The following is a 14,155-nucleotide window of genomic DNA, read 5'->3' as shown; positions in this document are numbered from 1 at the left end:
GAGAGCTGGCCTGTGTAGTTTTAAAACAAAGCAGTAGTTTTCCCTATTTTTTCATGACATTTAATTGATCTTGCATTTCAAATGGCAGTAATATTTGGAGGACAATAAGCTTTTTCTATTTTTACCTGGGCATATGGCTTAACACTTGGATTGGGAAACACTGAGATGTTCTAAGAAACAACCAATAATAGGAAAAATTCTCTCATTTAAAATGATGCAGCTTTCATATAAAAGGCTGGGTTCAAGTGCACTGAGGTTCATTGTGCTGCCTTACATGGGCTCAGAGGCAGCCATCATGCTCTGATCTCTTAAAGGATCCAGTGTCTTGGTCGCAACTCTAGCATTTGGAGCAATATGTTCTCTAAGACGTGGGGTGCTTGAGTATGGGGATCCCTTTGTCTGTGTTTTACAGCTCTTCTTTTAAAGTTGAGTGTTTTTCAAGTCATGATGTTTTTATGGAAAATGATATATGTCTTTCAGGACTTTTTAGAAAGGTTTGTAGAATGCAGCCCTAAAGCAGAGTTTATGGGGGGATAGTTACAGAGCTACTGAGACTGGATTTGTTCCACAGAGAAAAAGCAAAAGGCTGGATTATCCACATACCGTCATTCTGTCAGTGTTCTTTGAGATATAAACAGGGCGACACTATAGTCGTAGGTCACATTGCAATGAAATCCCAGTTATGCAATCTCCATGTATCCATAAGTACTCTGATTTCAGAATATTGACTATTTTAGAGAGTATTTTCATTATACATATATACATACATGCATATATATGTACTGCATGTAATGTTATATATGGCTTCATGGTGTTGTTTTTCAACTCCTTGTCCTCTGTTTAATAAGTATAATATTCTCACACCATCCCTTAAACTTATTTTAAATCAGAGGCAGAATTAAATTTTATTGCTAAAAAAAAAGGTATTGAGACAAAGTGCTGCATTTTTCTTCATCTCTCCCTTTTAGAATCTAATAAATGTACTCCTCTTCCTGGTTGAGATTCATTGGTTAATAGAATTTAAAAGCATATGGAGAGAAAAAGTATATGTGGGCAAGAGGTGTGGCATAGTATAAAAAAGAGCTGGGGTTCAGAGACAGAAAAACTGGAATCTGAATCTCAACTTTATAATCGTAATCAGGTTGCCTAGTCTGTCTAATTTTCATTTCCCTCTTTCAAATTTATTTTATTGCCTTAGCATAAGACAATGTGTTTAAAGCATTTACCACAGTGCTTGGCACATATTAGGTACTTAATAAAGAAAAGTTGCTTTTATTATTTTCCTCATTTTAGAGTGAGAAGGTCTAAAATATATTGAACCTTGTATCTCCATGATCATTCTGTGTTCTCCCTCCACTCCGTAGCTACCGTCAGAGGGCCCAGAAGCTTTCAGAAATCCACAAGGATCAACCTGGTCACCCTGTCAATCGGACTGTCTATTGGATAGATTACATTCTTCGTCACAATGGAGCCCATCACCTACGTGCCGCTGTCCATCAAATCTCTTTCTGTCAGTATTTTTTACTGGATATTGCCTTTGTGCTTTTGCTTGGTGCTGCCTTGTTCTATTTCTTCTTGTCCTGGGTGACAAAATTTATCTACAGAAAAATCAAAAGTTTGTGGTCTAGAAATAAGCATAGCACAGTTAATGGACATTACCATAATGGAATCCTCAATGGCAAGTACAAAAGAAATGGCCATATTAAACATGAAAAGAAGGTGAAATGAGCCAACAGCCCACATGATAGTAACCAACCTGTTCAGTCACTGGATTTTTACTGCTATAATTTAGTCTAACAACTACTAAAAGTAAAATGTCAGTAAACAATTCTAACACTCCCTTATTGGATCTTACTAACAGAATTCTGTGGAATTAAGATGGCTGTAAAAAGCACAAACCTAAAATGCAAAAATGTATTTTATTTGAATACTGATATAGAGAGTTTGGGCACTGAACCTTTTAGAAGCCTTAATTATTTAAATCAATTAAGTGACCATGTCAGACCTTAGTTTTGAATCTTGATATGTGTGTGTCCCAGAAGAGGAATGGTTTCTTTTCTCTTAAAAAGATTTGTTTGTGTGCATGTGTGTATGGGTGTATGTTTCCTAATTAAGGGAATTTTTAGGTGGCTGCTTGATATATTTGTTGAAGGTACAACACATTCAAGAATGAAATAGAAAGACAGGATCCAAATGTTTCTTTTCTAGAATTTAATATATGTGAACTCAGAACACTACCATAAAAGAACACTTTTCCCTCAAAACTGAATGCAGTAGGAGAAAATGAAAAGATAAATGGCACCTTTTTTGTACTTCTTGGTTCGTTTGTGATAGTTTTTTTGTTTTGTTTTGCTTTTTATTTTTGTTTTCCTTTTTCTTACAGACCGTGGGCACTTCTGGGGGAAAAATACATGCAATTAAGTACATGTATAAGTTGGTTGTCCCATTTTACTTTTATTTTCCCCTTACCAATAATTTGTCTCTAGAAGAATTTTATAGTCCTTTCTATTTCATTTTAGTGAATAACATTATGTTAAATGCATAATTCAGACAAAGTAACAAAGCTCTGACTTTTGTTCAAAGTACTGAAGACTATTGCTTTTATGGCATCTTTAAACAGGGCTGTTTGAATGTTTTTGTAACCGATGGCTTTTTTTATAATGTACCTTTTGAATGTTCAGGTGTTAAGATTTCCAAAGTTTTAACTTTAAAAAACGATCTTCTTCATCCCTTTTGTTGTCTGGGCCACACAATCTATATTTAACATAGGTGCCAACAGTTAATTAAGTGGAGCATTTACAGTTCTCTATACTGGTACCTACTTTGTCTGAGAAGTTTGAGATCTTGTTAACAAATCAAACTACATATTACGCAGAAGTGACAGAGAAATTGTATCACTTGTTTATGAAAATGAGTTTCTGTTTCCCTCTTGACTTCTTCACCACCCCACCTCACCCCACCTCAGTAGTGTTTTCCAGTCATTGTGGCTGACATGGAACAGTGACAGTATTCATTTGAGGATAGGGATGCAAGTCACACACATAAAATCAGGACCTCCTGGCTGACCATTCACTAGTTGGCAACTATGAGTTTATTCCATGTCATTCTGTTTACCTAGCATTTGCACTACACATGTTGAGTGTATGCTTTATTTATTCGTAGCTTGAAATCCCATGGCTGACAGCTGAGAGTAGAAATATACATTTACCTAATGACATTCACTAACATGGGAAGAGTTGTGAAAATTCTAGAATGCTGTAAATCCTTGTCATACACTATGACATACAACTTCATTGCACTCCCACCAGGAGCCACTCTCCTGTACTTAGAAATAATGTCACAAGTAGTTTTCTAATGTACAATGCAGACAAACGTACTGCTCTCTGAATACTTGAAGAAATGGTATTATACATATAAGCCTATTAGTTATACCTTTTCACAATCTTATCATTATGTTGCCGTTAAAAGGGAAAAAAAGGCACAGGCGATGAATGGTGGGATGGCAACAGGCTTAGAGTGTATGAATGAGTTGATTTTACTTTTTTGGAATTGGATGAAGTTGACAGTAGGCACTCACTGGATGATTAAGCATAAATTAATCTCCACTGTGATAAAAACTTAATAAACATGATTTAAAAATAGAGAAATGTTGTTGGAATAAAATTTTTATTCAGATTTTATTTCACAATATTATGTATATCCATTATAAACATGTTTCTAAGACATGTCTCCCAACTTTTATATGTGTATATGCGTGTAAAAAACAGTATGTTACCTGTGGGAATATTTTTATTATTATTAAACAGAGGGATTTACCTTATAAGTACATCAACATGGATCTTAAAATTATCCCAGAATTAAAAATGTTAAGTGTAGGTATTTACTGATCACTGTTGTTGGTTTTTTGTTTTTTGTTTTTTTTCTAGAAAGCTTATTGTTAGCCAGTTTTTGGTAAATAGAGTGATTTTAAATTTTCCACATTTGGGCTAGATTCTCTAATAAAGTAAAGTTTTCAAGAAGGTATTTATTCATTTGTTATTTAAAAAGAGCCTCTGCAAATATTTTCATAGCTTGTCATCATCATATCAAATGCAAATGAGACATTGATCCATTTTTCCTCCAGAGCCATAACTTTTAATATCCCTCCACATAGACATAGGGGCAGAATTTGGATGCCCAGGATTGGAGGGAGCTAATGTTTGGGTGAAAGCAATGGTTTATGATTGAAGGTGAAGCAAGCTAGAGATTCTTTCCTGGGAATATAGAAACCTTGTGTTACAATATGAGGACCTAGTCTCAGACTCCCAAGTACTGCATAGATCATTTTCTGGTAAGGTCTTGTCTGGTGTTTATCAGCTTGGGCTTGTTGGTACTGTCCTCAAAGAATCACCTCTGAATGTCATACAACCGCACGTTCACCCCCAATCCCTAGATTTTGATATACAGCACCCCTCTCCAACTGAGCTGGAATCCACCACACTGGGTCCTCAGATGACTGTCCTTCAAAAAAAACCTACTCTGTGATCTGAGATCTATCCCTGCCCTCCTCCTTCCCTGCTAAGTAGTGGTGAGGCACTACAGAGTCAAGATGTAGCCTTCTGGGTTTTTTTCCCCCACACATTTCCTGCTTCTGCCAAGACTACAAGAATGTTTGTGCTTGAATGGTCTGATAGATTCTGATAACCTGCCTCAGAGTCTTGTTTCCAGCTTTGCACTATAATTGGGCATATTAGACATTGTAATTAGATACTATGGAGCATAAAACATGCACTGAAATTAAAAGGAAAGAAGTTCACTTTATTGTGAAAACATTTTACGGGCTATTAATATTTATAAATGGTAAGTATCTTCTCTGAAATACACAACTGTAGTGAATTAAAGAATATATATTTATTCACTAGAAATTAGGAACTGCCATGACCGAATGGCATTCATTCAACATTCAATGGGTGCCCATCACACCCCAGACAATATACCAGATACCAGGGGAATTTACAGATGAGAAGGTCAGTCTCTCTTTCAAGATGCTCATGATCTAGTGGGAGAGATGGACACATAAGTAATTATAATGTAAAGTGCTGAGAGCTATAGCAAGTGTATATGCAGGGTACTGTGGCAGCACTGAGTTCAAGGTGACATTGAACTGCACGCTCACTACTAGTTTTGGGGTTATTTGTAATCAACTCCCATGGCATTAATTGCTTAATCCAGAACACCCTCATAAATTTTTTTGGCAGATAGTTGTATATTGAACTCAAGTTCTGATTGTCTGAGGGTCCTAACTTTGAAGGTTAACTCCATCATTTACTAATCTTTAACTTTGACATTTCTTATTTGTGTAATGATAATTACCTCATGGGCTTATCATGAATACACACTCACACACACACACTCACTCTGTAATGGCCACTATACTAAATGTTTTAAACACATTGTGTGTAGGTATGTGTATGTGTTTAAAACATTTAGCATAGGGGCTCCTAGGTGGCTCAGTCAGTTAAACGTCCCACTCTTGGTTTGGCTCAGGTCTTAATCTTGGGGTTTCTGGGTTCAGGCCCCGCATCAGATTCTGCGCCAACAGTGCGGAGCCTGCTTGGGATTCTCTCCTCTCTCTCTCTCTCTCTCTCTCTGCTCCTTCCCCAGTTTGCTTTCTCTCTCAAAAATAAATAAATAAACTATAAAATAAAATAAAACATTTAGCATAATGGCCAGTGTAAAATGAGCGCTCGAATCGGTGGTTGTTTGTCCTGGACACGTTGACTAGACTAACCTCTGTCACAGTAGTGCGCTTTCAGTTTTTGAGAGTTGTTTGAAAAAACATGTTTCATTCATTCATTCACCAACCATTTACTGAGTCTTCATTCATCCAGTGGTGCCCTAGATGGTCACAGTTGTCCTGTCTTCTCTCTGCATAGCCCAACTCCTCACCAAATCCCAAAATCCTGCTAAGATTGAAGGGACGCACCGTGAAAAAAAAATTTTTTTTTTTAGTTTAAAAATGAGAGAAACAAAACAAGGTGACAAAAGTATTTCAAATACAATTCAGTCATCTCTTTTATTGAAAGTATAATCCATTCATTTTCACTTTTGCTTCTAAGTAATTCAGCTGGTTTGTAAATATAAAATCACATTAGAAAATGCTTATTTACAACTGGTTTAATTCAAAACTTTGCAATAGAAAAAATTCAAATTTATATAACAAAGTTTAAGAATTATATGAATTCTATCAGTGAAAATTCCCAAAATATGCATTAAGGAGCTTTTATCCTCCTTATTTCTGAAAGGATAAGCTTTTTGGCCAGCGTTTAAAAAATACATGTTTCATGCAAAAATGTCAGTGAAATTTGTAGATGTCAGCAAAACCATTTTTCTAATGAATTTCAGTTATAAATGCCTCAGAAATCCATGCAATTAAAATTTTTATACAAATTCTGCAAAATGTTTCAAGCTCCCTAACACTTGGGTGTTTGAGTTGTTAAGGTGGGGCCAGGGGAAGGATGGCGTGGATGCTCTTATTTTTCAAAATATAGAAACTAAAAGGCATACAATCTAATTATATTATGGAAATTTTTTACTTTTGGGTAAATAAGATATAATTTAAGAGTGAATTCATATAGTCCACAGGATTACTGATACTATGCTTAGTTTATGTAATAAAACCAGCAGAGTTTTTTCAACAGAGCAATATGTAATCCAAGTTGACTGAAAAATAAGAACTACATGTAAAATTATGTTATTCAAATAAAACAATTGTAATTGTGTAAATCTACTCCAAGAAGTCTAACACCAACATTAACTATCTCAGGTATTACAAAGCATTTTCATTTATTAAATAATAAAACCCGAAGTCCTCACTGAACTTTATACAACTACACATATTTTATTGCTCTGTTGGTTTCTATCTACAATTAGTTTTTACTCATTTAGTAACCTATTTTGTGCAGTAAGTGATTATTCCTTATTACAGAGGCAGAATTAGCTTGACTTTAATACAGTATTCACACTTTTAAAAGGTAATTTCTACTAAGCCATGGGTTCTTAGTCCTAATACTAAGATCAATTTTCCATTTAGGTCAGAAATAAGTAAAAGATGATGTAACCATGAATAACTTGCTACTGAGATTTTAGATAGATAATTTTGCTATTGAAGGATCTGTTATTCCTTTACTTACCATGGTGCTGCATTAAAATGTCAAATATCTAATGTTTGACAGGAAGAATTTTTTAAATTTATGCTAATTTTAATTTAGTTACCCTTATGAAATTTTGGCTGAAGTCCATGAGTATAACTTTTAGCAGAAAATCAGAAGTTTTGAGTATAAATACATGAAGTAAATTGCAGGTAATGTTAAATTTCGTTAATGATGATGTGTGGTGTTCTATAGCTTGTTGAGTGCATTTTGTTTACAAATCAAAGGGACTGGCAGTTAGAGACCAGGCGTCTAGAAAAGCCCAAGGCTATGATAGTCATGAAAATCATCAGTTCTGCTTCTGATCTTGATTCTGCCCTTTGGATATAACAAGAAGTTCAACTTTTGAGTAAGTAGACAGTTCTGGAGTGCTTAAAAATGCCAGTGTATGGGGCACCTGAGTGGGTCAGTCAGTTAAGCATCTGACTCTTGATTTCACCTCAGGTCATGATCTCAAGGTTCATGAAATCAAGCCCTGCACTGGGCTCTGTGCTGACATCATGGAACCTGCTTGAAATTCTCTCTCTCTGTCTCTGCCCCTCCCCAACTTGTGCATGTGCTCTCTCTCTCTCTCAAAATAAATAAATAAACATTTTTTTTAAATGCCAGTGCGAAAAAAAATTAGTTAAGTTTTGGCCAATAGAAAAAAAGCAAATGTATATACCTAAGTTTTAAAAACATATAAATATATAATGTTAATAGTCTCTTTTGCATGTGTGTGCATGTATTTAGTTAGCATTTAAATTATACTAAACAATGAACTCAAACCAAATATTCCTTCTCTATTTTTTTAAGAAGGGTAGTATTATGGGGGCGCCTAGGTAGCTCAGCCGGTTAAGCATCTGGCTTTGGCTCAGGTCATGGTCTCACAGTTGGTGAGTTTGAGCCCCGTGTTGGGCTCTGTGCTGTTAGCTCAGAGCCTGGGGCCTGCTATGGATTCTGTGTCTCTCTCTGCCCCTTCCCCTCTCACACTCTGTCTCTCAAAAATAAATAAACATTAAAAAAACTTTTTTAAAAAAGGAAGGCAGTATTATAGACTTAAAGTCTATTTCAACAAAAATTTCTTTGAAACTGAATAGAGTTCAAAAGAACTAGCAAGTTTTAACAACTAGTTTAAAACATTTCTTGCTAAAATATTGTGAAAGTAAGGTGAAATTGTCATAAAATCAAGCCATTCCTCTGAATATCTTCTTCTTTCTGGAACTTTCATCTTCTTATTTACTCTGGAAGAAAAATATTTTGAGATTTAGAAGTTTAAGTTACATTTAGATTCTAGCTATGAATTACATTTTCTCTTATGATTTCAGCTGACACATGACAGTTTCCCATTGAGGGGGTCTCAAAAAGATGAAAGCAAGAAACATTTACTCAGGTACCTCTGGTAAATATAGATCCAAGAGAATGGATAAGTCGATTTTACCATTTGTGAAAACACAATTAACTTTGAGTATGTCAGCCTCTAGTTCCAGATTTCATACTACATACGGTATAAGCTGCTTTCCTCCCTGACCTGGTCTCCCCCACCTACTCACCTCCAAGCTTTCGGTTTCCTCTCCTGGATTTTCCACTGTTCAGTGTTTTTTGAGCTGCCTTACCATTTCCAGGTGCATGGTGCATAGAGTGTGCTAACGTATCTACTGATGCTTTTGTTTTTTAACAGACTATGGAAACACAATTGGAAGTTCAAGGATCCCAAATTACAGAAGGCTAAATTGAGAAAATGTCCAGCTGTGTTAAAATCTCTTTTGTCTACTCTAGTTGAATGCCTTTTAGGATGTAAGGCCGATCAAAAACAATGAATATACAGATGGTGCCTCCTTAGGGGTGTGGGGAGGAAGGCTGTGGCTGGATGAGCACTGCACCCCCTCAGGGCACTGCCGGGCCCTTTGGCTTTGGAACCCCATGAACTGGTTTGTTCACATAGTGATCTCTAAACTGTCAAGTCATGCATACCCCTGCTTAACCCCCACTTGATTAGTCAAAATTCTTAAACAACTGGTGTGTACAAAGAGAGACCTTATCTTCTCCAGTGGAAGCCTGCCTCTTACATTCACTATTGGTGCTCCTAAAAAGATCTGCACCAGGATGTATTTCATCTCTGATTCTCTTGATGCTCACTTATTTAGTAATGTTCCTATCTCTGATATTAACAGAAGATGCTGGAACTGCATCCAGCTGTCTGGTAGGGCCAAAGAAAGGCCCAGGACTGCTACATGGTGGGCATTCAAAAATTTATCTCAACCTGGGATTGCAGCAGGTTCATCTTCCATGTAGCAATAAACAAAAAAGTGTGGGTAGCAAAGCAAGGATGACCTGGAAAGGAGGCCGTGGTTTCAGATAGAAAACTACCTCAGACTGCCTCTTCTGCTTTCACCAGAGAGAAGGTAGGAAGGAGCAAAATCAAGCAAAGACCTTCAAAGGTCAAATAAGAACCCAGAGAGGTCTATGGGATTTGAAAAATGCAAGACTTTGGCAATATCCAGGTATCTATAGGTATGTGGGCCCTATTATGTCATAGATGTTCTAGCAACGCAGCTTTCAACAGAAAAAGATATGATCCCTGAGAATGTAGCTTTACCACTGGGGGAGTAGGTAGAGTCACCTCATGAGTTTACACACATGAAGATGGAAAGGTACAAAACATCTCTGCTGGCTATTGTTTATTTTCTCAAATAAGAGGGAAATGAGAGCAATTTAATAATTTTTAGTCTTCAGTTTTAAAAGTAAATAGATTAGGGGCACCAGGGTGGCTCAGTCAGTTAAGTGTCTGACTCTTAGTTTAGGCTCGGGTCATGATCTCACAGTTCATGAGTTCAAGCCCCTCATTGGGCTCTGCACTGACAGTGCAGAGTCTACTTGGGTTTCTCTGTTTCTCTCTCTCTCTCTCTCTCTCTTTCTCTCTCCCTCTCTCTCGAATAAATAAACATTTAATTAATTAATTAATTAATGTAAATAGATTAAATTTAGCATGGATTACATGGAATTTCAATTTTATGGCCAAGTGTGTTCTATTGACCTACCAGATTCAGATATCAGCTCTAGTATTTCTTCAAAAGAATTAAGAGCTAAAAAAAGTTCCTTTATTTTCTATATCAGAATTTTCTCAGTTTCCCAAACACCTCTTCTCCATAGCCATCTATATTTCCATCTCCTATTCCTCACATCACTGGTTAAGAAACTACCCTTAGATATTTATGGTAAATGTTTACAAATTCTTTACATGACAGATTCTTTGAAAATTAAAAAGAAAATAAGCAGATGGGGGAACTAGTACAATTTTAAAAGAGGTTTTAGATTATGATTTAATGCCATCTATATTGCTTTAACTTTTTATTCTTTTAAATGAATAGTAGCTTTCTAGTTTCCTTCTACATCATCACTTTATACTATATAGGCTTTAAAGTTTCAGTCTTGGGGCACCTGGGTGGCTCATTTGTTAAGCATCCAACTCTTGGTTTCCGCTCTGGTCATGATCTCATGGTTTTGTGGGTTTGAGCCCCTCAGAGCTGTCTTGGGATTCTCTGTCACCCTCTCTTTGCCCCTCCCACACTTGTCTTTGTGTCTGTCAAAAATAAATAAATAAACTTAAAAAGTGAAGTTTTAGTCTTAAGAGTGCCATCCTAAAATCCTTTAAGCAAGTACAGAGAAAGATCATCATGCTTTTTTTTTAACCTCCAGAGGACATAAACTCTATTCACTCAGTTAAACTGAATGATTTATTGTTGTGGATGGCAGGGATGCCTTGTTTTTTTCTTTACTTTTCAGTTTTTCTTATATTCTTTGCTTTTGGGTCCCAGCTGTAAAGTAAAAATTGTAAGCTGTGGGCTGTTTGTTAGTTTTTGGCTGTAAGAATGAACATTATTCAAGGCTACCTATTTCCTGACCTTCACCAGTGTTTCAGTCTGAAGGCCTTACCAGTCAGTCCAAATGCTCTTGTAAGTTCAAGGTAGGAGAACATCTTGTTGTTGTCAGCATCGAACAGCTCCAGTTGCTCTCGTTCTGGTGTTTCTTCTCCTAGAAGACTCTCTATTTCATTATAAGTTAAATATCCATTTGCATTGTTATCAGCACCATAGAAAAAGACTTGAAGATCTATGAAAATGAAAGGCTTTGCTTATTTCAACTCAGATTTTGAATATCAACCCACTTACTATCCTTCTGAACACCACTGTGTTCTCGTTGCAGTTTTTGTTTTGTTTTGTTTTCCTGGTTCTCATACACACGTAGGTCATCATTACCTTCCACTTCACCTGTGCTGTATATCTCTTCAATAAACCAATTTTTCCTTTCCTTTCTTTTAACAGTGTATCCTCTCCATTCTAGTCTGAATTATCCAATTATTCATGTTAGTAATTATCCTTCTGTTATCTGTGTCCTCATGGTGTTTTTGTAGTTAACCTTAAATCAGTGTTTTAATTGTTTGCTATTTGCTTCATTTATTAATTTAAGCATTTTAATGGAACATTCTAGGTCATGTATACTACAGTCTTTGATACATCTATTGGATCTTATTTCTCCCCTAAAATGTTACCAGAAACATCCATCTGACTAATTGTAATGGTCTTTTCATTCTAAGTACTTGACTTACCTTGCTTACATTCACTTCTTACCTCCTCTTTGTCTAACATTTCTTAATTTTACATAAAAAAAAATGCCTACTCTTTTTGTTATCAATTCTGAACATACTGACATTTCTTATGCCAAGTTGGATGTCATCTGTAAAATTTATTTTACTTTACATATAGTCAAATGTTGTTTCTTCACTTATAACACCACTAAATAACATTCCTTTGTCAGAATTCTTATTATCTTCTCCGTCTCACTGCTATAAATACTGCCTTTATTAAAACACAGTCAAACATTGTTTTCTGTGTTTCTAAAGTGCCAGGCACTGTATGTGATGCTGAGTATACCAGGATGAAGAAGCCATAGTCCCTGATTTCAAGGAGGCAAAACCAACAAGTAAGCAGTTTCAATAAGCAGTGAAACCTATATTGTAATGTAGGTATGGACAATGTGCCATTGAAGCATAGAGAAAGGTGAGGGAATATTCCACCTGGGGGTTGTTTTAATTGAATTATAAGAAATAAGAGAAGTTCACCAAGCAGAGAAGTGGGTGGAAGTAATTTTTGGAAGGTATGAGCTGTGGTCAAAGGCGTTGAGTTATAGAAAAGTGTAGCATGTTTGGAAACTGCAGGTAGTTTGGTTTGACAGGAGTGTATGTGGTGAAGAACACATGACCACCATACTGAGGAAAAATATTCCTGACATGAGTATTCCCCTTGGATCTTCATTTTATCTTTGTCAGACACAAGGTGCATTGCCTTAGCTATTCAATAACTTCTCCCAGGTTACTGGTATTTGTAGCTGAGTGCTGAACACCCGGTCATTCAACACAGCTTTCGAAACTGTTGATGTCAGTCTTCTTGCATTGCAGATTATGTGACATAGTGTAAAGGCCCTTCTATCAAGCTAAATTGTAGAGAAAGACCAATGCATAACCCTTTTAAATTTACTTGTGCTTGGCTTAGGAAATCTGCAAAATGCCTGTAATATGTCCATCTTCTTCTACTTAGCTGGTTTGAAGTAAAAGAAATGAGTTTTTTTTTTTTTCATTTTAAAATGTGAAGGAGTATGTTCTGATAATGAAAGGATTCAGCAGAAGCAACAATTTATACACTTTTTTTTAACTTAACATGGTAAAGAAAATTAAATGCCTAGGAACACTGACTGATGGAGTGCTCAAGAATAACAGTGACAAAGTAAAGATTGCGATTATCTTGGTGGTCATGGGTTAAATGGGAGTACAGATTTTACAATGTAATATTCTCTATGGCAGGAAAAGAGAAATTACTATAGTAACAAGAGTAATATAACAGCAATATAATAATTGAATGCCATATAACTTTTAGAGATTTTAAATCTAGCCATGTATACTATCCAGTTGACACTCTTTCTACAGTTTTTGGCTTTGTTTTGCGTTAGCAGGTATTTATTTATTTATTTATTTATTTATAAATCCTCATTTCACAAAAGCATTATTTCAAACACCAACCCAGGGTCCCACAATCATATCACCTGGCTTCTAAGCTTCCCAAAAATGTGAAAGGAAAGGATAGGCCAACCGAACTTCAGGATGGCTTAAGGAACCAAGCGTGGTAAATAAAAGCAATCATGTCATCCAACTAGTAATTCAACTCAGATTCAATGATTTCTCCCTGCCCATGAGTGAAGGGCAGTTAGTCCTAACAGAGCAAGAGGAGAAGCTCCAGGTTTGTGTGTGGAGCCTCTGCATCTTATCTTTTAACCTCTTTCACTCAGGTTTAGATTGTTGTAGCTCTGAGGGTCCATTGGAGCTGGCAATAAGCAACACCCTTCTTCCTTGGGGATGATGGGAAGTGAAATGCTTTTCCTTGATCTTGATTTGTTTTTAGAGAGAAAGAAGGGAAAAGAGGCTGGGAAAGTCAGTAGCCTTGAATTTCCTCCCACTAGAGGGTGATAACGGTGTAATCTTCTAACATATTTAAAACTCATAAGCCTAGATATTGATATTTGCAATTATGTTTGGTTCCATATTAAGTCCAGGGCTACATTCATATGAGGGTTAAAAAACTAAGATTCAGCTGTTTGATAAACTGCCAAACCTGGGAGTTTAAGATAACAGAGCTGGCAGCAGTAGCTGGGCCAGGAAAATTGAGATTGGTTTCCTGCGTCTTCAATGAAAAGCAATTTAAATGTCAACTCTAAGAGAACTTTAGTTACAACCCCGATTACTCCTCCCTCTAGGAGTTTCGCTCAAGTGATTTGACTGAGAGAGAATCTTAAATTCCTTCTTTCCAAATCCTGTCAACCATTTTCTGAAAAGGAAGAAAAAAAAAAGATAAAGAAAGAAAAAAAAAGTAAAAAAATTCAAACACAAAAAAGTCACTAAACGAAAAACAGAAAGTATCACTGACTCATTTTAC

At 36.1% G+C, this 14,155-nt stretch overlaps 1 protein-coding gene across 1 annotated transcript in view; it reads left to right on the top strand.

The window, feature by feature from the left end:
- Window positions 1-3,632, top strand: part of UGT8 (UDP glycosyltransferase 8) — a 94,095-nt gene extending 90,463 nt beyond the window's left edge. Inside the window, exon 6 of the mRNA XM_030313178.1 lies at window positions 1,365-3,632. Within this exon, the coding sequence (XP_030169038.1) occupies window positions 1,365-1,728 (364 nt within the window). The 3' untranslated portion in view covers window positions 1,729-3,632. The remainder of the gene's footprint in view (window positions 1-1,364) is intronic.
- Window positions 3,633-14,155: the final 10,523 nt, after the last annotated feature.

This window comes from Lynx canadensis, chromosome B1 (genome assembly GCF_007474595.2).
Source record: "Lynx canadensis isolate LIC74 chromosome B1, mLynCan4.pri.v2, whole genome shotgun sequence".
In the NCBI taxonomy this organism is placed as follows: domain Eukaryota; kingdom Metazoa; phylum Chordata; class Mammalia; order Carnivora; family Felidae; genus Lynx; species Lynx canadensis.
The sequence above is the reverse complement of the archived record's forward strand: the minus strand, read 5'-3'. Positions and strand labels throughout refer to the sequence as shown.